The sequence below is a fragment of the Haematobia irritans genome, chromosome 2, assembly GCF_050003625.1.
Source record: "Haematobia irritans isolate KBUSLIRL chromosome 2, ASM5000362v1, whole genome shotgun sequence".
In the NCBI taxonomy this organism is placed as follows: Eukaryota; Metazoa; Arthropoda; class Insecta; order Diptera; family Muscidae; genus Haematobia; species Haematobia irritans.
In genome coordinates, this window is record NC_134398.1 from 119,054,805 (window position 1) to 119,080,862 (window position 26,058).

The 26,058-nt window shown below is 33.5% G+C and overlaps 1 protein-coding gene across 1 annotated transcript; it reads left to right on the forward strand.

The window, feature by feature from the left end:
• Nucleotides 1–1,224: 1,224 nt before the first annotated feature.
• Nucleotides 1,225–24,888, forward strand: Tmem214 (Transmembrane protein 214). Its single transcript, XM_075295972.1, has 11 exons — nucleotides 1,225–1,442; nucleotides 1,506–1,816; nucleotides 1,880–2,104; nucleotides 2,191–2,356; nucleotides 2,426–2,525; nucleotides 2,585–2,699; nucleotides 2,840–3,041; nucleotides 3,101–3,246; nucleotides 13,112–13,519; nucleotides 24,021–24,139; nucleotides 24,210–24,888. The coding sequence occupies exons 1-11, from the start codon at nucleotides 1,313–1,315 to the stop codon at nucleotides 24,322–24,324; spliced, it is 2,037 nt and encodes a 678-aa protein (XP_075152087.1). The 5' UTR covers nucleotides 1,225–1,312; the 3' UTR covers nucleotides 24,325–24,888.
• The last annotated feature ends 1,170 nt before the right edge of the window (nucleotides 24,889–26,058 follow it).

The window sequence follows — 26,058 nt, forward strand, 5'->3', positions numbered from 1 at the left end:
GCAGAGTGTCTGGAAAAATATCTGAAAAAAACAATCACTTTATTCCATTTGGAAAGTCGAAAATTGTTCACCACATATCTTTCACAATTTTAAGCGTAATAACTATGTTTTCAGCACTTTATATTAAATAAAGGTTTTCCCCTATTTTCCTTTGAAAAGTTTTGTAAAACAACCTAGTCATAAAATAAAAATTGCCATCACTCGCTGTAATATATATATATATAAAATCTCGAAAATATGTACATATCATTAAAAAGAACTACTAATAAAGATGAAATTTTTGAAATTGAAAAAAAAAATCAGCACTTTATTTTTGTTTTTATTTAAATGAATTATAATAAGCTAGTTTCGCTTGGCGTTTCACATAATATAAAATGACTCTTCTAACAATAGTGATGGCAAAATACTTCCATGTACATATGTTGTACTTTTTGATATGCTTCCACAGTTGACGATTGTTGTAGTGACAGGATGAAATGGAACTTTGAGATGCTGGCAGTTGTTTTCGACGTGGTGGGGATTCTCAGTAATGCCGTCAAATTCAAAAAATGTTGGCAGGGGAAGTACCATTGCAATTTACAAAGGATTTGAAGCCGTTATTCTGTGGAAAGCCGTTGGTCTATATGGAAAAGAAAAGTAAGATACATTTTGGATTTTTCTGAATGCGCTTTTTTATGCGCTTTACAGACTATCAGTTATTCCGGACGACAATGCTCTTGTCGAACTTATCCCATATATTGTGCACATTATAAGTTAAGTTCGAAGGCATAATCGATCCTGCTGCATGTTTATGGGATCGATAACACATTAACTGATTATTTAGTCATCGCCGACAAGTCGTATCGATCCGACACACTGTAAGATTCTTTACAAACACCGACATTCCGACCGGAATAACTGATAATCTGTAAAGCGCATTACCAGAAAGCAAATTCGTATGTGAAGACCATCTTATGCGCCGATCAAATTATGAGGTATTTTGTTGAGAAATTGTCGAAATTCAAAATAGTATAAATGGATATTTTTCCAAACATACTGCCTCGATCAAGGATAAAAACGCTGGCTGTCATTCACCCGTACCTACTTATTTTCTGGGAATATCCGAAATTTTTCACCGACATTCGTTGTCGTTGTGTTCACACGTTATACGTGTTTTCCTCAATTCGTGTATTAGTTAGAGACATAATATAAATATGTCAAACCCCAATTTTCTCCGTCACTAGATAAAGTTGACGTTGCTGCACTTTGTTTCCATTTGCATACCGGGATAATTATTTCTAAATTTCTTGCATTCCAAATATAAAATTCCATAATGTCTAACAATAATAATCAATGGGAAACGGTTACAAAATCGAGGAAATACAAGAACCTTGAGAAGAAAGTTATGGCCCACAAAGAAAAGAAACGAGAAGAAGCCTTGCAACCTAAATTGGATGAGATATGTAAGAAAGCGAATGGCCCCTATAGAATCGACGAACTCTAATAAGTTTAATATTTCATTTCAGTGCCATCTCACCAGATAAGGCAATTGCTAAGTGGGCGTGGTATAGCTGGAGGAAAAGATGTGTCTCCTTCAAAATCCAATACCAGTTCGACAAAATCTAAAACTTCAACGCCCAAGAGATCATCGGTGAAGGCCGGGAAGGAAACACCTTCAACCGAACCAAAAAAAGCTAAAGATCAAGGCCCTAAACCACCGCCAAAACCCAAAAACCTAGACCAAGCTTTTAAAGCCCTCACTGCCGAAGAATTCCAGACGCAATTGGAACATTATCAGCTATTATATCCTGGTTCCAAACTCTCATGGTTGAAAGCGGTAATTGAGTACATAGACTTTGCAGTGTCACTTTGTAATTAATGAACTGCGTTTTATTTATAGGTTGCTGGATACCTTAATTCTAAATTGCAATATGAGTGCGACCCAACTTTTTCAGGGAGGTCAATATCCTATCCGGCCGTTTTAGCTTCACCTGCTCTTAAACAAGCTCTCTTGGATTTTCTGTCGTTAGAGGGTGAACAGAATCTGAAGTACTTTTTCCACCATACCCTTTTGGAGAGTATGTGTACAGATTTGAATAATAATTTACCCGTTGTAGGGTATAAGGTAAGTTTGGTATTGGAATTATAGACATAAGTTTCATACCTCAGCGGAAGAAATTTGTTTTATATAATCGCATATTTCCCTTTTAGTTCATGTTACAACTAATAGCTCGAAATTGGCCTCACATTTGTTCTTCCAACATGGCTTCTACAGCAATGTTGCGAAACTCCTATCAAAACAGGAGCAATATTTGTTTAAGCATCCTATGGGCTATAGGTCAAGGAGGATATGAAAATCTTATGGTTGGAATTAAAGGTAATATTTGAACAAAACGATATAGTGTACAAAGAAATTATTCATTAGCTTATATATTATATATATTAGTTTGGCAAGATTTGATGTTACCAAGTGTAGACATGAAGAGCTATTCACGTTTCGTTTCGGAATATATAGAGAAAGTATTAAATGTTGCAAGTGACCAAACGTAAGAGAATCAATAATAAATTCTATAGAATTTAGAACAATTTATACATGTCTTTGCAGACTACAATTAAATCAAAATGAATGTTTCGAAATTTATAATGCCTTGAAGGCTATGTATAGTGGAATTCCTCGCGAATGTCAACAATCGTTAACACGAAGTTCAGCAGTATTTTTGGTAAGGCGTATGCATATTGTCAAAAATAAAAATAAAAAAAATATTTATAATTAACACATTTTCAAAAATATTCTTGGAAGGCGTAATTTTTATTTGAGAACTAATTACTGCGTCAACATCCAATTTTGTATTCTATATAGCAAAAATTCATCGCAAATTCTTCAAAGCACACATATCTCTTCCAAACCCTCCTCCGCGAGATTGAGAGTCCTACAAAGAGTGATATTGAAACCAACGGCTGCCTTTCTTGCATATTACATAGTGATTATGACTGTTTCAAAGTTTGGAAAATGAATTACAAGAAACAATTGTTGCCCACCATATATTTATTACAAAAAATCGGTATGCTACCAAACACATTGCATTTGAAAAAAGGCAATAACCATTTTTTTAATTTGCAGAATCAGAATTGGCTGATAGTGCTTCGTCATTGGCAATGTCTTCGGCATTTGTTGATTTTCTTAAAGACGCCGAACAATTGAATGCAGAATTGGATCTAGCTAAGAAACGTGATCCAAATTTAGACACTTTGATCACACTTGTAAAGGTAAGTCAAAGCAAATGTTTAATAGTAGTAGTCGCTTTTGAAGTATTCGTCATAAAAATTAGCGTTCGACACCCAATCAAAAGAATATTTAAAATGCATTATTTCCGTTTGCTAATACAGCAAACTTGCTACTATTTTTTTGAGCACATTCCAGCAAAAGAAATTGGTTAATTAAGTTATATTAACCACTGATATAAAATATTATGCGCTTGTTCTATCGTATTGTAAAGAAAAGAAAATTGATTTCGGTTCTTCTTTTACGTAAGGCAAGTCTCTTCAAAATTTTCTGTCGAGTAGGATTCCAATGGATTCTGTCGAGTAGGATTCCAATGTATGCGTCAAGAAAATAGTAAAAACCTAATTGAATTCTTAGGCAATTTTTTTTTTAAATAGTACGATTTACACGAATGTTACTAATATCTGAGAAAAAGACGCGGGTTTATAACTAGTGACAGAGCTACGGTAAAACTATAAAGGAGTTTTGCCGATTTCCATCTTTAATAACGATGACATTTCTCGGTCATTACAATGTTAAATTTGTATTTGTGGTTAAATAATAGAATTTCTTATCGATCTATAAATTAATTTCTAAAGTCAATATATTATCCAAAATATGTATATCACCTTTCGATCCAATTTTTGCCAAGACTTTATAAAAATATAACTAGAAATGCTATGGTAATACACACACTTACACAACGTTCATAGTAGATTTGCAAAGGACATTAAAGGGAATTTCAACATAATCTCTTTTAAAATTCAGCATACTGCCTTAAGGTAAGTACTGTGTTCGGTTTTCGAGTTGCTTTATTAAAACAGTTCAATACAAAGAAGATAAATTAACTCAATTGAAGCACAGTTTCTTGTTCCTCCAGATTTCGGCTAGACTTTACAGGAATATGTTTGTTTTCATTTATAATTTTGATTATATCAGGAAAAGTAATCGCGAAAATAAAGTGATTTTCTACTGGAAAACCAAACACCACCTTTATCCAGCTATGGTTGTAGTACAAAAACATAACTTTTTACTATGCTGAGGTTATTTACATTGTGGTTCACATCTTGTTTTTTTGTCAATAACGAGATGAACTTAATAGTTTGCTTCAATCTTAAATTTAATCTCGAGGAACCGACAATTCAACAGTTCATTTTGTATTAAAATTAGAATATTCGTTGTCAAAGTGATTCCGTGCCTAGTGTAAACGCAGTATTATGTGAACACGGCTAATGTTGAGAAGGGAAATCGGAAATTGTTAGCATCACTAAAAAACAAAAACTGAATAGGTATGCCGCCGTTTGTTTATGACAGCACCAGCTCTGAGCTTTATGTGAAAAGTGGCGATACGAGTCAAAGCAAACTTCAGTGTTTCATAGAAATTTGAAAGTAGAACGCCGTCGAAAGAACATTTCAGTCGAGGTGTGTGTGGAGAAAAAAGAAAATTGTGTGGATTAATTTTTTTTAAAGCTGTAATTAAAGCCACTGAGTTTCAATTTTGTACTTCATCGAATTTTTTCTACTTGGTAGTAATTCTCTGTGCAATTTTTTTTAACAGAATGAAATTACATCTCTCGTCTCCTCATGTGGTGGTATACGAATATAAGGATAGGAAGAAAAGTGAAACAAGAAAATATACAAATACGGGCAAGAAAATGATGGCAGGATATAATAATGAAAAGCTAAGTTAGTGGTGTGTTTGGAATTATTGGTCTACGTGGAAGTATACACTTTTATCGCTGTTTCTCGACGCTAAAAATTTGTGTCATTTCGGCTTTTTGGAGTTTAATTATCTGTATTTTAAGATGAAATTATGAATTTCTCTGATGATGAGACGACCAGTTTCGGTTTGTCATCTGTACTCGGCCGGTCGTTCGGCATCGTTGGCCGAAAGAGACACGTATTAATTTTTCTTTGATGAAGGGGGGTGTGGTGTTTGAGTTGTTGCATTGCCTTTTGTTGTTGATTTTTTACCTTTGATATGGAAAAGTTGCCACATATTTAGAAAGTTTCTACATGTTTTGTGGCGTAAAGCGAAGCTAATCCTTCAATAGAGTGGGGCGACTTTTTCTGCTGTATAGATTTATGTGAAATGTCGGCATCTGTTTTCTTTACACCACAAACAAAAGATGCTATTAAAGATTTCTCTATATGAAACAATATTACATTTGTCAGCTGCTTTTAGTTTCATTTTATAATCTCTAGTGATCATTTTAAGTGGATGCTGTGAATTTCCCTTTGTACTAGACAGACATTTATTGTTTATAGAAAAAAATATTCTAGCATACACTTGGATATTAACACTCTTTCCTTTTAAAATTTTAATAATAATAACAATGAATTAATATTCTTCAAGACTTCAGTCTGAAATAAAAACAGCAATTAAAATTAATAATAAATTTCAGACTGCCTAGAACACGAACCAAAAATATGTAAATGCTCTTATCATGCCATTGAAAGTAATATTCGGAGCTATCGTCTTTTTGCGCAATTTTCTTATATGAATTAATTTTTCAATGGGATTTTTTCCTTCGTAATTGTCAAATTGTTCTGTTTTTTTTTCATATATATAATACATAATTGTTTTTCTTATACGAAATAATTTTCCTGGTGCACTTCTCTCTTATCACTGAGTGCTGCCCGATTCCATGTTTAGCTCAATGACAAGGCACAAGGTTGTCCAAATGACCTGTTTTTTTATATAAAAAATCTGAGAATTCAAAATTCCTTGTAATAAAATTTACTTTTGAAAAACACTAATGATTAATTCTTGCTCTGCTTCCAATGTGATAGAAAAATTTAATACCGATAATAAAATTTCGTTCCGAAGGAAAATATTTTTTAGGGTGAAAGACACAAATAGCCCTTAAATTTTAATAATGCGAAAACGTCTTTTAGAGATTGTTGTAGAAAAAGATTATTTTATGTGAAAAAACATAGTAAGTGTCAGTTATTTCTCATTTTCAGTATCTCTCTACAAAAAGTTTGACTTTGGAAGAAACAAAGGACAATGGCAAACCGGTCAAAACTCGGTTTTCGCGATTAACCGAAAATGCCAAATTTTTTACTATCCGGCTTCGGTTTGTGTAATTGAATCCGGTTAATAAGTGTCGGTTTTTGACACCCTTGGAGAGACCTCTTTTTTATAGCCGTGTCCGAACGGCGTTCCCCAATTGGAGCCACTTAGGGAAGCTTCGAAACACTCAGAACCATCATTACTGAGAAGGGATAGGTTAGGTTAGGTGGCAGCCCGATGTATCAGGCTCACTTAGACTATTCGGTCCATTGTGATACCACATTGGTGAACTTCTCTCTTATCACTGAGTGCTGCCCGATTCTATGTTAGGCTCAATGACAAGGGACCTCCTTTTTATAGCCGAGTCCGAACGGCGTTTCACATTGCAGTGAAACCACTTAGAGAAGCTTTATAACCCCCAGAAATGTCACCAGCATTACTGAGGTAGGATAATCCACAGCTGAAAAACGTTTTTGGTGTTCGGTCGAAGCAGGAATCGAATACACGACCTTGTGTATGCAAGACGGGCATGTTAACCTTTTCACCATGGTGGCTCCTAAGGACATGGATTAACCTAATATTTATTTTAAATTCATATATTTTCAAACAAGTCGACTAATAACTATCGATTGTTGCCAAAAATTGCTGAGGTAGTAAGCGTGGATTTAGGTTTAAAACGTTTTTGTACCACACTTTGAAACCGTTGCTATTTTGTTTTTCATATTTCTCATCAACCTGTTTTGTTTCAATACCTAATTATACCTATTAATATATCTTTTGAATGCATAAAAACAATTTTTAACCAGATTTCAAATATTTCATTGATATTTTGGAAACCATAGTCTAATTGTTTTTTTTTTTTTTTTTCAACTATCACACTTTTGTTAATCTTGAAACACCTTTTTGGTGGAAAAGTTAAAATATGGCTAAAGATAAAGAAATTTCTTGAAATTTTAAGTGTTAATACCAAACTATGCTATAAAATGTTTTATTGTCACTACTTGTGTGTGTATGCGTGTGCACATATATTTTGAGTAATCAAAACTATAACAAAAAAGCCGGCCGGCATACCTTTTGCCTGCCTGCATTAACCATAAATTGGTTTGACAATAACCACAAATACTGCCTAGCCACAGTATTATGGCTAAAGATCTATATATTAAACAGCCGAACAAAATCTTTAACAGTATATGAATAATTTCGTTGTTGTTACACTTTAAGAGAACAGTAAAGAAAGAGACAAAGAAATTAAATCTACTTGACTAGATTGAAGAGAAAGAGATCCAAAACAAATTTCTGCAAGTAGAAATAGAAATCATGGAAATGGCGAGTTCAGTACATATGTATCTAGAATTTAAAAGAAATTGTTAAAAAGTGCCTTCTACTTATAATTGAATTTGAACGACAATGAACTGGCATGAAACGACATTATTAAACACTGACAATATTTTAATGAACTTATCTTTTAATAACTTTAATTTCGGTTTAAATGTCATTTTTTTGTACAAAGGATACTAAAACCTTGTAAAAGATAAATTTGCACAGATGGGTAACTGTTAGGTAACTCGTTTTTTTCGCATAGTGGCAGCCCGTTATTTAGACTTAATTAGACTATTCAGTCAACTGCGGTTTGCATAATAATTATGCCCATATTCAAAACAATTTTATCGAAGTAATATACACGGTATACGTGGGCTTAATGTTTTATTGATTTTTCTGGTATATGGGGCAAAATATGCTATACAATAAAAAAAAAATAATGAAATATGACCAAAAATTTTTATTCTTACAATGAATTGGAAAATAAACAATTGCCTACATCGAATGAGATATTTTCAAAATTCCTATCGTTACAATTTTAAACCTCTCGTACCCAAGTGGGCTTCGCTAATACGGCGAGTTTTTATTGAAAAACACAAAACATAAAAATTGGTATAAATAAAAACTTAGGCGAAATCGCATGATAGGCGAGTTTGCAAAAACTATTGGCGCGAAGTATAATGACACTGCATGAGTTGTCATAATGCGGAAGAAAAGGAATCGGTTAAACACCTCTTGTGTGAATTTCCTGCATTTAGATTAGGGCGTAAGCGAATAATAGGAGCATACAGCTTTAGATTACTTGCGGACCTGGAAAATGTTAACTTAAGCAGTCTGCTAATGATTTTGGAACAATCTGATTGGTTGAACAAAAGAAAATAATCGAGTAGGTTCAGCGGTTAAAACTAGAAGTGCCCGTATATAATTGGTACTTTTAATTAATGGGGTATCACAATGGACTGACTTGTCTAAGTGAGCCTGACAATAAATCGGGTTGCTACTTTAATCTAACCTAGGTAAAATTGTAAAAGAGACTTTAGAGCATTTACATAGTTTTACCGTATGGAACAACCAGATGAAAAACGTCTAATTCAAAGCAGTTTTTTTTTGAGTCTAGTCCCCAAATTGGATTGGTACCAAAAAATCTCTTGAATAAATTAAAATTTCCCACAAAAATCCCCAAAAAATATTGATAACTTTTTATGAAAATAAATACTATTAAAATAAGCTCTGTAGTACCAGTTTGCGAGCTGGAATTTTTTCTTTTATGTAATACATTATTTGTTACAAATGTAATTGTTAATTTATTATATGTAGTTTTTCAAATCTTATCATATTTGTGTATGCAAATCACACATAATAAATATATTTTATATCGTGTTGTTTGTGAATACAAATAAATAAATAAATAATAATAATATGATCAATATTTCGAATCACAAAATTAAGAGACCGGTGATCGCCTTTCAAATGCTAAAGAAATGAAAATGGGGTGAGGTATTTATGAACGAAAATGTAGTGTAACAGGTTGGCGGATAAGTCCGCGGTCTAACAAAGAAAAACACATTTTTTTTGTCAAAATTCGTAGTTCCATTCAAGAGCGATACAACGATTATAACGACCTTCCAATTTTAGTACTCCTTCGGTTTTTTGCAAAATAGGCCTTAGTTTCGGCGATCACCTGTTCATTGTAGCCAAATTTTTCCCCTGCGAGCATCCTTTTGAGGTCTGAGAACAAGAAAAAGTCGCTGAGGGCCAGATCTGGAGAATACGGTGGGTGGGGAAGCAATTCGAAGTCCAATTCATGAATTTTTGCCATCGTTCTCAATGACTTGTGGCACGGTGCGTTGTCTTGGTGGAACAACACTTTTTTCTTCTTCATATGGGGCCGTTTTGCCGCGATTTCATTCAAACGTTCCAATAACGCCATATAATAGTCACTGTTGATGGTTTTTCCCTTCTCAAGATAATCGATAAAAATTATTCCATGCGCATCCCAAAAAACAGAGGCCATTACTTTGCCAGCGGACTTTTGAGTCTTTCCACGCTTCGGAGACGGTTCACCGGTTGCTGTCCACTCAGCCGACTGTCGATTGGACTCAGGAGTGTAGTGATGGAGCCATGTTTCATCCATTGTCACATATCGACGGAAAAACTCGCGGGACCCATTTTGCACAGAGCTTCCGCATATCCAAATATTGATGAATGATATGACCAACACGTTCCTTTGATATCTTTAAGGCCTCTGCTATCTCGATCAACTTCATTTTACGGTCATTCAAAATCATTTTGTGGATTTTTTTGATGTTTTCGTCGGTAACCACCTCTTTCGGGCGTCCACTGCGTTCACCAATCAATTATTGTTGATTTCCCTGGGGCAGAGTCCGGAAACTCATTATCAAGCCAATTTTTTGCTTCCACCGTAATTTTTCCCTTCAGAATACAGTATTTTATCAAAACACGAAATTCGATATCTCACTAAACACGATGAAATGATATCTCACTAAAATGGTAAATTAGCCGTTGATCTTCTGCAATAAAATCCTAGCTCTTTTTCTAGTCCACATGCTCAATTTGTATCCTATTGTATGCCGCGGAATAGAGAGGAGCACTGTTTTCTAGTTAAATTTAAGAAGATGATCCTTTTAAGTGTTGTAGAAATAAAAAGAATTTCATTTAAACCGTTATTGTACGCCGGATTTGTTTACGGACTCGAATTCGAAAAATGCCTAAATTTATGGAAATTCCACATATAGAAAAGTCGTCTGCTGTATAGAAGGATTTATCTAGAATTTATATTTTTGTCCTATTCTGAAGTTTTACACGACTGAAACATACGCAGAAAAGTCGCATGTAGTACAGAGGTTTAACTGCAATTGATTATTCTTTTTTGTTGCCATATCTACTACGGTAGATACGTTAATAAGCATTAGCTCCCCTAAATTACATTATTGGAAATTTGCTACTTGAATATTCAGATGTGTGACTAATATTGAATATTTTTCTAATGAATATTTATGAAGAATACTTAAACAAAAAGCAATGTAAACAACGTGAGCTTTTGTCGATTTGGGAAAATGTCTGAAAACTAGCTTTTTTACAACAAATCACATACCAAATATGCTCTGTTAAGTCAGGCATGTAATAATCTCCATCACAACAATGTGTTGATAATCCATAGTCTTAAAAAAAACAATTTTTTAACATTTCCAAGTGAAAGAGAATTTATGAAACAAGAACTTTTTTTAACAAATGAGATGCCACGTGTTATTTGGCGTTTGAAAGTCATGAGATGAGATACTATAGTCCATAGCTACATACTCAAACAGAAGAAATTGATGGGGGCTTTTGTTTTTTTATTGCGCTTGTGAGTGAGATAACCATGAAAATATGCCGGTATAACCACACAATGGTGTAAGTGTTTAATTCATGTTTAGGATTTACATGCAATAACTTGTATCCCATCCACAATTGTTTATCGAATGAAAATATCACTTGAAAGCAATTGACTCACTTTTTTATCTTTTTGTACATACGTTGTGATGATAGCAAGTGTAGGTTTATAAATAATGTGTATGATAACAAAGAAGCAACTGTTGGTATCATTAAACTCCATTGGAATTATTATTTCAAGTGGAGACCCGTACAACAAATCGGCCATATTTAAATTTTAATCAATAAGTGAAATATTTCCACCAATCGCAATTGCAACACATCAGCGTTTTGAAGTTATTAAAGCTGTTTCTTCGCGCGTTCGATTTATTTCTATTTTCATGTTTTGTCTCGAAATATATGCTGATAAGGAATATAAAAATCAGCCATAGAGAAATATCAGCATGTTGTCGTGGAGATTATCAAAAACAAGAATTTCATTCTATCTTAAATATATAACAACCGCTAGGTTTAATTTCCAAACTCGCACTTTATTAGTTGTATGCATTGATAATGACCCAAAATTGCATTTCAATGTATGGAGAAGATGCCATTAGTGGTAATTTCAAAGTAGTCAATTTTTCAAAACGAATCTTGGTTGATTATTAATACATTGTCATAGAAAAAAGATTTTTTTAGTTTATGCAGTCTATTATTGCTATTAGTCAAGAGAAATATCTTTATCGTTCGATACCTTATCATTTGGCACTCTGGTCCTAATAGAACTTTCGTAGAGAATAAATAGACTTTCTTATTTATATTGTAATTCATTGTTTCGGACATATTAGGCTTCTGTATCAATTTATTCAAGCACACAAATTTCATTCAAAGGACAAATGAATCCAGTCACAAAAATAGATGCGATGTGTCGAGAATGAAGCTGAATATTACTGGCTGATCTACAAAACTGAGTTACTATGAACAAAGTAAAGAAATGTGATCATGACTATATAGAAAAATTTCAGCAACTGAAGATCAAAGTAACACGCGAACATAAAGCTCAGGATTCGACCTATGCCGATATTTGGTCATATTTCGTAGGAATAATGCCTCACTGTTCTAGACTTGATGCCAGATATTCCAGACATAGTTTTACATATGGCGATATTTGGTCATATTTCATAGGAACCTACCAGACTGCCCTAGACTGATATTCCAGACATAGTTTTATATACAGAAACGAATATAACATGAGAATCACACCTCATTTCGTGGTTGATAACAATCGAAAATCCCGTAGAAAACTGAATTTTGCCATTATTTCCTTATTTTCAAGCAAACATTAATGCTCAGGGTATGACACAAATGGTCTTGGTAAGCAGTTTTTCACCTTAAATACTTTTTGCTGGGATAGCTGGTCCCATAATTTGGTACATATAAAAATATAATTAGCTTTTCCATAAAATAAATAATAATACCAGGATTACAAGTCCCATCCATCTAATGAATTCCATGTTATTGCCTCTGAGCAGATTCGAATTTCTTTATTATGAATTTATCCTATTTATATTTTTGGATATCACTTTTGTAGCATAATTACAAAACGACCTTATTATGGTTAATTATGCAACGAAAACTAACTACAAATTTGCAGTCTATGTAGCCTTCCTTAATTGTTATAGGTTCGATGTTGGAATATTAAATAGATAACAATAACAATTGCAATTTTTTTAACACTAACAAATCAAATTTGAATGTCACATACATATAATTTTGTATATTCGATTGTGTTTGGTGGGGGGAGGGGAAAAAGTAATAGACGGAATTGAAGCTCAAGGCATTAATTATTGCAAATGAAATAATTATAACCCTTTTAATAAATTTGCGTTTTTGTTTTTATTAAAGATCGAAATTAGCGAATAGAAATCGTATTGACATTTTTATACTCATTCGAAAAGTAAGAATACTAAAACAGAAAAATGGCACAAAATACCAAAAGCAATAAGAACAAACAAAACAAACAACAACCTGCTGCTAAAAAGGTAAAATTAATTCAATTATTCACAAATTTCGTTTTTACTTCGATATATGGATGTTTCTTTGTTTGGATTTTTTTTCGAATATTTCTAATATATTTCTTAAATGTTATTGCTTCTTTGTAGAATGTTCAAGAAAAGACAGCACAACAAAAGAAAAAACAAGCTGCTGAAAAGAAAAAGGGCTGTGGATGTTGCAAGTGGACTTTGGGATCACTAGTACTCATTGCGTTGATCGCTGGAGCCTTATACTATGATACCGAAGTAAATGGTAAGGGTGTCTTTGCCAAATCTGCCACTGGCAAAGTTTTGCAGAATGCTGGCATGTTGCCACATGTGGAAAAGGCCTGGTACGCTACAATGAGTACAGCGGCAAAGGGTTACAAATGGGCGGAGAAGACACTGCCACCCTACACTAAACCATTCTGTAAATTGGCCTGTGATGTAACCAAATTATTACGCAATGCAGCCTGTAATGCATTTACAGCAACAAAGGAAGTGGTCGTTGCAAAATTACCAGTCGCTGCTCAATTTGTAAGTTCTCATTATAATATTCAATACCAATAAGTATATGATGGAATTACTGTATGTCGTTATTAGATTCGCTATAGCAGTGTATAACGTCTAATTTCTATGACATCATTTACTAATTTTTTTTATTACCTTTGATTCTGTTTCTGTTGTGATTTATTCGATTTCTCTCGTATAACATTTTTTCTCTATAAGTTTTTTGACCTATTATCTACTTATGCCATTATGCGTTTTCTTTTGTCTGATATCTTAAGTTGCTGCTTGAAACTAGTTTTAATGACAGCTTGTGTTTTAAATGAAGACATTGTTCGTTCAAGTCACAGTTAAATCAGAGAGAGAGAGGGAAGGAGAGAGCCAATTTTATTTTACTAAACAATAAACTACTCTAAGCCAAAGGGCATACAGCAGAAAGTAAAAAATATAGAATATTTACAAAGGCTTTGAAAAATGACACAAACACATATTTATCGAATATTTTGCTTTACTGCCATCACTGTTGCAATTATTTGTTAGAAAATCTGTTGAATTTGTATATAAAAATTTCTTCGCAACACGATACACAATTATTTAGCTGTAAGAAGATAAACAAGAAATATTTTCGAGAAGTGTGAAGATGTTTCCTCAACTTTATTGTGTTCATGTCTCAGTAGTTTCAATAAAAAAAAAAAAAATTGTTTCCATAGGGATTTAAAAAAAAAAAAAAAAACAAACAAAGAAAAAAATAGAATTGAAAAGAAAAAAAGAAAATTTGAATTTGAGAAGACGGACGTAATTTGGTTCCGCCACGAAAATATATATTATAACAATACGAAAACGTATATTATACATCATTGGCTATAGCCTAGATCGCGGGAAGCTAAAACTATAAGAGGAATTATTTTATCTTAAAAAAAAAAAAAAAAAAAAAACATCCGCGAGAGGATAATCTTACTGCCTTGTGAAATATAGACGACCTTAAGCCTTTACAATACATGGACCACATCGTGGGCATTTATGGGATTGTCTCTTCGTGCATCAGATCTATCCATAACGAGATAATCCTGAAGACAGTTTTTTTTATGGATCGACCACATAATATGCCTTATGAATCGACCACATAATATTCCTTATGATCAACCGCATAATATGCCTCGCAGAAAATCAAGCCATAAGAAATCAAGCCGCCAATTTCACATTCTATCCCCATTTATATTCTAGTCAAGATCTCAAAATTTGGGTATCAAATATAATTTAATGGAACTTTATTCTGGATAATCATACTAATTATAATAATTATAGCTGTAAGAACACGTCATTGTACAATCTCTCAAAATAGCATCACTTCTATCTTTCAACGAACCTCAATCTACGGGCCCGCAGAACAGAGGGTTTCGGTGAGTTTTTATATTTTCCTTCCTTTTTACAATGCATTTTTTTTATCATATTTAAAATATTAACTTATTTACATTATCATTTTGCTACGGGATTATCATTATTTTATTGTAATTTCTACATAATTGTCGTTAAAATTACCGTAAATATTAATTTCTTTAGTTATATTATATTAAATCTGTTGTTATGTTGTATATTGCTATAAATTGTTCAAAGATTATGTTTTAAAGAACCATTGACTATTTCTAACGAAAGGTAATGAGGCTCCAATAAAAGGTACCACCTTGGGTTGATTTATTTTGGAAATCAACATGGTTGGGAGGGTGTTTAGAATGTCGGTGGCAACTTAAGACCTAAGCCACCAATTTTCACTAGTTATGACAAGTTTCTTTCTATATCTAAATTTTCCTTTCTATCTCAAGCTATCTTACAAATTTTCTTTTATGCGGCGATCTTAAATCTCCATCCGATGGAAAAAGGACTTCCCCAGGACTGAGCACGGCCGGAAGCAATAAGGTAGCACATTCCTCCGGATTGAGACCGTATAGGGAGAATCGTTACATAAATTAAATGGCGCCCAACGTGGGGCTGTTGTTATATGAATCTCGGATTCTATATGAGTCTAAATTTACACCTCTTTTGTAATATTGCAACGCCTCATTATTTTCCTTTCTTTCTATGAATAGGATAAAATAATCATTGGATTTTGAAATCTGGATATATCTAGGAGCAACCAAGATAATTTTGTCTTATTCTCCTTCCTTCTCTTTCTTACATCTATCCTTTATCGGATTTCGTGGTCGAGATTAGCAAATTTTGTTGAAACTTGGGAGATTTGCGCTCCCACGAGGTTCGATAAAACTCTTGCATCTTCAGTGTAGTTTCCCAAATTGGAGTTATGATTTTAATAAGTTTGATGGAGTCATACCATGGGAAATCATATTTCACACTTCTTATTCATTTTTTTTTGTCGCTAGTGAAAATATATGACTTGGTATCCTTTATTGGTAAATCATTTACTGAGTAGTTTTTATACAATATAACTTAGATTTTTGAGATTTTGAAAGATTCATTTTTTTTGTTACTGATTTTAAAGAAATATGCCTGTTACGCGAAGTATGGAAGATTTGTCTGATGCGGGAAGATCAAATCCCTTAAACTCATCTTTTGTTGTTGAGATAGGAGATAATCCTTCAATGTGTTTAAGATCCGGGAGAAGCTTACGGTCAAATAGGGATGTGCAAATTGAGACTCAGGGTGTTTCCAGTAATACAAACGGAGTGACAAATAATTCAATAGACGACAACAGGATTCGAAACGTAGTTCAAGAATTTTTAACCGATTTCCGTAATGATATCATGTCATCAATCACTCATGAAATGGGAAATATGTTACGAAATGTTCCGACTAGTAATGATACACGCAATGACAATCCAGGTATAAATAGTTTACCAAGTGATATAAGGGGACAATCTAGAGAACTAGGTAACTTCCAAACATCTTATCAGAATCACGCAGAGAAAACACTTAATATTATTCGTAATTGGGGAATAAAATTCTCGGGCGATTCTAATGATATAAATGTTGAAGAGTTCATATATAGAGTAAACATAATGACAACAAATTCACTCTCAGGGAATTTCGACTCATTATGTAAATATTTACATGTGCTGTTCGAAGGAAAAGCATTAGGATGGTTTTGGCGATATCATCGTCAAAACAGTGATGACCTTAATTGGATTTCGCTTTCAAATGCTTTAAAGAGACAATACAAGACATCGGATAATGACTCAGATGTTAGGGACGATATTCGTAGGAGAAGACAAAAATTCAATGAGGACTTTGACGAATTTTCAGAAGCTATAATTCTAATGGCGGATAGGTTACGTACACCACTTTCAGATCAGGAATTGTGTGAGGAAATGAGACGTAATCTCAGGCCAGAAATTAAATACGAATTATTGCATTTGGATATCGAATCAGTTTCAGAATTGAGAAAAGCCGTAAGGAGACACGAAAAGTTTATCAAGAATAATCAAAATTTAAACAAGTTTCGAAGTTATAAGGACAAAGCAGTAGTAGCAGAGATAAATGAAGGGGATGACGAATTGATATTAAGTGATGAGGAAGTAGATGAGTTAAAATCGGCAGAATGTTGGAATTGTGGTGAAGTTGGCCACTTGTATAAAGATTGTACTAAGGAGAGGACAATCTTTTGCTATGGGTGTGGAACTAAAAATGTTTTCCGTCCAAATTGCTCTAAATGCAGACAACAGGGAAACTTGAAAGTGGATGTCCTTCGGAAACAGAAAGGACATCCGCTAAAGAATGCAAGGAAGTAGATGAACATTTTAACTCTAATTTAGCTTCGATGAAATTAATAGGTTTAGATAAAAGATTTCGGAAACTTGATTTGAATGAAAGGAAGTCATCACGAGGTACGCTTAGAATAAGGAGTTTTTGGAAACGTGTTAAATCATTTAGTAAATATGTAATTTCCTCCATTATTTCGAAAGAGTATGATAATAGACCATATGTAGCACTGAAGATTAGAGGTAAATTGTTCTTCGCCTTACTTGACAGCGGAGCTAACAAAAGCGTTATTGGAGGCAAACTGGTTGACGAAATTAAGAATACAAAAAATTTTAGAAAAGTTCATGGAAACGTGAAGACAGCTGATGGAAATAGGCAAGAAATGTGTGGTGTATCGAATGTTGAATTTGAATATCAGGGCCAAACTAATACTTTTGAGTTTTTAATTATTCCATCCATTAAACAGGATATAATCTGTGGGATGGATTTCTGGAAGAAATTTGGCATTGGTGTAAAGACTCAAATTGAAATTAATGAAGTGGACACAAATTCAAATACAGGTCATTTATATCTATCCGTGGAACAAGGAAGAAAATTGAAATATATAATAGATCTATTTCCCAACTCTGACAGGGATGGATTAGGCTGCACAGGACTTATAGAACACCATATCGATACTGGTGAAGCAAAGCCAATTAAGCAAAGATTTTATCCTATCTCACCTGCAAAGGAAAAAATTCTTTGCGGAGAAATAGATAGGATGTTGTCACTTGGGGTAATTGAGCAGTGTCCTCAGTCTGCTTGGTCATCTCCCGGAGTTCTTATAGTGAAGCCTGAGAAAGTCAGATTCTGTATAGACAGTAGAAAGCTCAACTCCGTAACAGTGAAAGATTCCTATCCTATGCCTAATATAGAAGGTATTTTGTCCAGATTGCCACCGGTACATTGTATCTCGAAGGTAGATTTAAAAGATGCCTTCTGGCAGATTAGGTTAGATGAATCTTCAAAACCAAAGACTGCCTTCACAATCCCTAATCGACCTTTATACCAGTTCACAAGAATGCCATTCGGGTTGTGTAACGCTCCCCAAACCATGTGCCGCCTGATGGACATAGTGATACCGTACCATATGAAATCACACGTATTCGTCTATTTAGATGATTTATTGATAATGTCAAAAGACTTCGACGAGCACCTGGAACATCTACAGGAAGTAGCAATTCAGTTTCGTAAGGCTGGTCTTACCATTAATGTTAAGAAGAGTAGCTTTGCGATTAAGAGCGTACCATACTTAGGATATGTAGTTGGTGAAGGTTCTCTAAGTGCAGATCCGACAAAAGTTAGCGCCATATCGGATTTTCCGGTTCCCAATTCCGTAAGGAAGCTCAGACAGTTTTTTGGAATGATCGGTTGGTACAGAAGATTCATTGATAATTTCTCTTCAATATCATTTCCATTAACAGAGCTTCTATCCAAAAAGAAAGCCTTTAAATGGACGGATGCGGCACAAGCATCATTTGAAATGTTAAAACAGAAACTTTGTTCTGCTCCGGTACTAACCAATCCAGATTTTACGAGACCTTTTATTCTGCAATGTGATGCAAGCACTGTTGGGGTAGGAGCCGTATTGGCTCAAGAAGATGATCAAGGAAATGAACGTCCGATTGCGTATATGTCGCAAAAGCTTAATAAAGCGCAGAGGAACTATACCATAACAGAATTGGAGTGTTTGGCCGTGGTAATAGCAGTTAGCAAATTCCGAGCATATATTGAAGGCCACGAATTCAAAGTTATTACGGATCACGCAAGTCTTAAATGGCTGATGCGACAGAGTGACTTATCGGGAAGATTAGCCCGGTGGGCACTTAAATTACAAGGATTCGATTTTACTATCGAGCATCGGAAGGGAAGAGAAAACGTGGTTCCCGATGCATTGTCCAGGGCGTTTGAAAATGAAGTGTCGGAAGTGGAAATAGAAGTATTGCCATCCATAGACCTGGAATCTGAAGCATTTTTGGGGGATGAATATGTAAAATGGCATAATGAGGTTAAGCAGTCACAGTTTCCAGATTATAAAGTTATAGACAAATATATTTATAAACGGACACAGTTTACTAGTATGGCAGATGAGACCGATTCGTGGAAGCTTTTAGTTCCAGTTGAGTTGCGAAAAGCTGTTATATATGCGGCACACGATACACCAAACGCTTCACATGGCGGGATAGCGAAAACGATCGAACGAATCCGTCGGAAATTTTATTGGCCACGTTTGGTCACAGATGTTAAAGAATATATTGACAAGTGTGAGCCCTGCAAAACGTCCAAATTGCCAACTTATACATTGAGACCTCCAATGGGAAAAATGGTAGTTTCTGAGAGGCCATTCCAACGGCTTTATCTAGACCTTATCGGGCCTTTCCCTCGGTCGAGTAAAGGTAATATAGGAATCTTAATAGCGCTTGACCATTTTTCAAAGTTTACCTTCTTAAAACCTTTGAGAAGACTTACATCAGGACCTATTATAACATACATACAGGATGAAGTTTTTAATTGTTTTGGAGTGCCTGAAATTATCGTAACAGATAATGGCTCCCAATTTAAAGGTAAAGAGTTTGAGAGTTTCTTAAAGAAGTATGGAATAAAGCATCAATTAACAGCAGCCTATAGTCCACAATCGAATGCGAGCGAAAGAGTTAATCGTTCTGTAAATGCAGCCCTGCGCTCATACGTTAAAGAAAATCAAAAGAAGTGGGATGTTTATTTGAGCAGTGTTAATTGTGCCTTACGAAATAGTGTACATCAAACCACAGGAGAGTCCCCATACAAAATTATTTTTGGTCAGACCATGATAACTCATGGGGAAGATTACGAAATGTTGCGAAGATTGAAATTTCTGGAAGATAGTGATGAGCGAATTCAAAGAACAGATAACTTCGTATTACTTAGAGACTCCATTAAGAATAAAGTACAGCAGGCATACGAGAAAAATGAGAGGCTATATAATTTAAGGACTCGAAATAGAAACTTTGATATTGGGCAGACAGTTTTCAGAAGGAATTTTGCGCAGAGTAGTGCAGCTAATCATTTTACAGCGAAACTGGCACCGGTGGGCATAAAGGCACAGGTACTAAAACGAATTGGAAACTGTAACGTTGAACTTAGGGATCAAGATACTGGCAAGGTAGGAATATACCATTTAAAGGATATATGGGTTTAAGTTTTTTTTTTTTTTTTTTTTTTTTTTTTGTACGTGGTGGATATGTTGTGAAGATGTTTCCTCAACTTTATTGTGTTCATGTCTCAGTAGTTTCAATAAAAAAAAAAAAAATTGTTTCCATAGGGATTTAAAAAAAAAAAAAAACAAACAAAGAAAAAAATAGAATTGAAAAGAAAAAAAGAAAATTTGAATTTGAGAAGACGGACGTAATTTGGTTCCGCCACGAAAATATATATTATAACAATACGAAAACGTATATTATACATCATTGGCTATAGCCTAGATCGCGGGAAGCTAAAACTATAAGAGGAATTATTTTATCTTAAAAAAAAAAAAAAAAAAAAAAAAACATCCGCGAGAGGATAATCTTACTGCCTTGTGAAATATAGACGACCTTAAGCCTTTACAATACATGGACCACATCGTGGGCATTTATGGGATTGTCTCTTCGTGCATCAGATCTATCCATAACGAGATAATCCTGAAGACAGTTTTTTTTTATGGATCGACCACATAATATGCCTTATGAATCGACCACATAATATTCCTTATGATCAACCGCATAATATGCCTCGCAGAAAATCAAGCCATAAGAAATCAAGCCGCCAATTTCACATTCTATCCCCATTTATATTCTAGTCAAGATCTCAAAATTTGGGTATCAAATATAATTTAATGGAACTTTATTCTGGATAATCATACTAATTATAATAATTATAGCTGTAAGAACACGTCATTGTACAATCTCTCAAAATAGCATCACTTCTATCTTTCAACGAACCTCAATCTACGGGCCCGCAGAACAGAGGGTTTCGGTGAGTTTTTATATTTTCCTTCCTTTATACAATGCATTTTTTTTATCATATTTAAAATATTAACTTATTTACATTATCATTTTGCTACGGGATTATCATTATTTTATTGTAATTTCTACATAATTGTCGTTAAAATTACCGTAAATATTAATTTCTTTAGTTATATTATATTAAATCTGTTGTTATGTTGTATATTGCTATAAATTGTTCAAAGATTATGTTTTAAAGAACCATTGACTATTTCTAACGAAAGGTAATGAGGCTCCAATAAAAGGTACCACCTTGGGTTGATTTATTTTGGAAATCAACATGGTTGGGAGGGTGTTTAGAATGTCGGTGGCAACTTAAGACCTAAGCCACCAATTTTCACTAGTTATGACAAGTTTCTTTCTATATCTAAATTTTCCTTTCTATCTCAAGCTATCTTACAAATTTTCTTTTATGCGGCGATCTTAAATCTCCATCCGATGGAAAAAAGGACTTCCCCAGGACTGAGCACGGCCGGAAGCAATAAGGTAGCACATTCCTCCGGATTGAGACCGTATAGGGAGAATCGTTACAGAAGAGTAAATGAGTTTCACAGTTGGTTCGAGGCCTACATTTACGTTTCATAAATATTAGACCAATGCATCCTAGGGAAATATCTATATGAGCATAGCCAACATTGTGAAGTACAATTACTGATAATGGACAGATATGGGAATTCCGAAAAAAAACGAAAAATAATAATTCTCTAAATGCTTTTTAATTAATATGCTCGCTTACTTATTTTTAACATCAGTTACAACCATTTTCATGTAGACTTTTCCTATCGGTCAACAAAAAGTAAATTGCAGATATTTTCTCTCCGGTTAACATTAAAAATGTTTCGCCAGCTAAATTACTAACTGCAATATGAGTATATAAGCAGGATATTTCCTAGAATAAAATGACGATTATGCTGTATAATAATTAAAAAAAAAAAATTAAAAAAAATGTTAAATTAATTCGTTTTAAAAAGTACATAGAATACGAAATATTGTCTGAAAGATTGATTTTATTTAAATAAACTAAATGGAACGAAGGGTCGCTATTACGACACTAGTTCCTCTGACGGAATGGAACGAAACAGACCGAACCCTCTGGTGAACGAAATAGCCCAGAACTAATGTCTATCTTTAGAAGATGACAAATATTAAAAGCGGTACGAAGTATTGGAAAGTAAAATCCGAATCACTACGGTGAACGATTTTACCCAAGACTACTTTTTTGTTCTTAGTCAAAACTGGCTTGGTCTGCCGTGGCAGTTATGTTTTCTCTGGTCGTGTACTGTTGCCAATGTAGTCAGAAAACATTATTTATTTTATTTATTTACTTATTTCATATAATACCCAAAGCCCACAAGGCCAATACATTAATATTATATTATTCGCCCAGCAAAAAAATTTGGAAGTTCTTCCAAAGGCACAACATTAAAAGCACTTCCAGAAGATGTACTCCCAATGATGTTCTTTATTTTAACTACACAGGAAGTTCTTTTTATTCAATAATATGTTTTTTTTTTCATATTTTTAATAGGTAATTTTACTTTTTTGTGTTTCAAATAGGTTAAAAACCGAGTAAGAATTCATAAAATGGTACAAATTATTAAAATTTTATCGAAAAAAATGCTACATCCAATCTGAAAAAATTGTGAATTTTTGAAAATATTTGAGGTCAAACGTTTCAGACAACAGACAGAATCCATCACAAAAAATGTAAAAAATTATTTATTTGAAAAAATATCACAGAATTTTTTAATTTACATGCAAAACATTGAATTCGGATCACACCTAAAGAAGTGATGCAAATTAGGTGCAACGGCTGTTGAAATGGAAGACTATGTCCTATGACAAGCCCATGTTAAATTCATCGCTTCTGCGTCAATTTTGCACCACTTCCGGATCCAAAAAGAACATTTTCATTACTTTTTTGCTGGAGATCCTTGCGCATCCCAAAATACAGATGCAATAACTTTGCCAGCCTATTTGCGTTTTTCCTGGCTTTGAAGCGCGTTCATCGTGTGTAGGTCCCTCGGGTGTCTATCGATTCACTTTCCGAGTAAAATAATGGTAACACTTTTCTTCCGGCGAACGACATCAGTAGTCTGTAGAAAAATATCCATAATCATTTTTCACATAGCTTCTTATAACCGAATATTCGTGAATGCTATGATGTAAATGGTTAGTTGGTAACTTAAGATATTTACATTTAATTTCAATGGCAATTAATTGCCATTGAAAATCGTTTTGTGAATTTTTTAAAGTATTCGTCGTTAACTTCATTTGGTCGTCTCCTTTTACCACCTCTTAAGTTTGCATACAAATCCTTGATAATTATTTAGCCTGGAGCAGTGGCCAAAAGTCGTTATCAAACCAAGTGTCTGCTTTAACGATTTTCTGTTCTTCTTCAAATAGGAAAATTGTGTCAACACGCCGAATTAATTTGTATCCAAGTTACTCCATATAATAGAATAATTTTTAAACAAGTCATGTTGTCAAATATATACACGTGAGAAATCCACTAAAATGGCAACAATGATTTATGTGGCTATCAAATTGATTGTTAGAGTAAAGAAAAACGATGAGATCAAACTACAAATATTGTTGCATATATTTAATAGACATAAAGATGAATCATCTCATCGTTCATCTCTTCATATTGTTGTCTTGATCACGTCATGAAAGTTTTTATAATCAGTTTAATTTGTTGATTTTTAATTTTATTTTTATTTTCTGATTGATAACGTTCTTGAAATCTTCCATTACAGTTGGAGCAATATGTACCCGGTTTGCCCCAGAAAATTGAAAACACAGCAACTACAGTTAGGACTGCTTCTGCTGACATGTGCGATAAAGTGGTTGCTTTCTTCAAAACTCAAGTGTTGGTGTAAGTTAGCATTGACGAAAGTCATAACCTTCTATACAATTTTACTTACTATACTGCTTTGTTATTACAGAGGACGCTTCTCACCTGAAAATTTGAGCAAAGCCTTAAATCAAACTCAAAATTTGGCTTTGGAGTACTACAATCAATTCCATAAAAAGGTTGATGCTTATGCCAAACTCAAATGATTTCCTCAAACTTCGCGAATATCACTCTAAACAAACCAATACATTCACATTAAGCGCTCAATACCAGCGAACAACATCAGCAGTCACATTTGTAAAAAGAAATCAAACGAAGCTAGAGGAAAGAAGTGTAACATGGATTTAGAGATAATCAACCAGTCAATCGCCTACAGCCATATTTTCAAGGAATAACTTTCACCACAACATCATGTTCTCTCGACGACATCGTGTGCTGTATATTTAATACTAGTATAATAATTTTGAATCTACCTTAAAAACAAAAACTATTCAATTGATGAAAAGCGATTGCAGTGAGTACAGTGTGTTCACACACAAATTGATTCATGGATAGACTGCAATTGGCAAAAGAGATAAATAATTTTATAAAGTGAAAAGTGGAAGCATAATATTCATATTAGATAAAAAACAAACAACTCAAACCAATAAAAATTGTTAATGAATTTTAATTGTAATTTAGATTTATTAATGATTTTTGAGAAGAAAAAAAAAAAATATAAAAAAAACAGAAAAATATAAATAAGCAACAAATTAAAGCCGGTACTAAAATACGTTTGTTCGTTCCATTTAAAAAAGATCTACAACAACTAAATATTAAAAAGCTATGTCGAAAGCGTGTTAACTTAAATGTTAGCAAAGACATTGTAAAATTAAAGCAATTTTGATAGACTATTTTATTATTCTTTTTCTTTAATTTATTCCAGCCATATAGCCATACTTTTCACAATATCTGGCTACTTTGGTTTAAACTTAACTTATATTCCAATGTAAACATTTGCAAGCAATTATTGTTTCACACATATAATTGTTGTAGTAAAATTTGTTAGTATCTCTTGTAGTTCTTCGAATATTTGTTCTCGATAGATATTGTTTTTAATTCGTATGTATACTATTTTTTTTAAATGTTTATACATCATATTCTAAATTCTGAAGAACTGCATTGTCATCTTTGTACAATTCCAATTTCTTATCAAGCTTTAAGTTGATTTCCTCTTAAGCATATACGTTTTATAGACTTTTTTAAATTTAGTTTTCTTTAAGAAAAATGTCATTTTTTAAATAAAATAATAAAAACAAAATTAACTGTGTTTGTTGTTGTAAATGCAGCTTGGCGAGGAATTAAGTCCATGTTGATCTTGTTTTTGTTGCAGCACTGTAAGTTTTTCGACATCGGCATAAAAATGGAAAGAAATTTCCTTTGCTAAAACAGAACACTTACCACCGCTTTTCCAACTAAATATTTTTACTATTTCATAGACGGAAAACTTTATCAGCAAATACAGCAACTTTCACGAATCTGTCATTCTAACTTAACCCTTTCAATAACGAATTAAAAGTAGCCATTGCAAAATTAATTTTTCTTCAGAACTAGTGTATTCTAGTGGCACAGTGTACAAAACAAAAAATTTTGGAAGTACAATTATGTGAACATGGATGCAAGATGCCCTCCTAGTTGGACACTGGTATTCAAAAAAATGTATCCATGTTTCTCAAATTTTCATTTTAATAAACATTTTATTATTTTTGTGCTATGTTATTCAGTATTTACTTGAGCCCCATATCTTTAAGCGTGATTATAATACACGATTTGATATGTAACCATTGATAGAATTGCATGTTTCCTGAATAATCGAAAGCTTAGTTTTGATAACTTTTTTATCCGAGTTCTGGTTTACGAGTTCAAAAACGCAAATTGGGTCTTAAATCCTTTATTAAAAC

Excerpts from the sequence above, each read along its gene's own strand:
- Tmem214 (XM_075295972.1), top strand. The coding sequence starts at position 1,313 with ATGTCTAACAATAATAATCAATGGGAAACGGTTACAAAATCGAGGAAA. Across the intron at positions 3,042-3,100 it reads ATATTTATTACAAAAAATCG|AATCAGAATTGGCTGATAGT; the intron begins GTATGCTACCAA and ends TTTAATTTGCAG. Across the intron at positions 13,520-24,020 it reads TACCAGTCGCTGCTCAATTT|TTGGAGCAATATGTACCCGG; the intron begins GTAAGTTCTCAT and ends CTTCCATTACAG.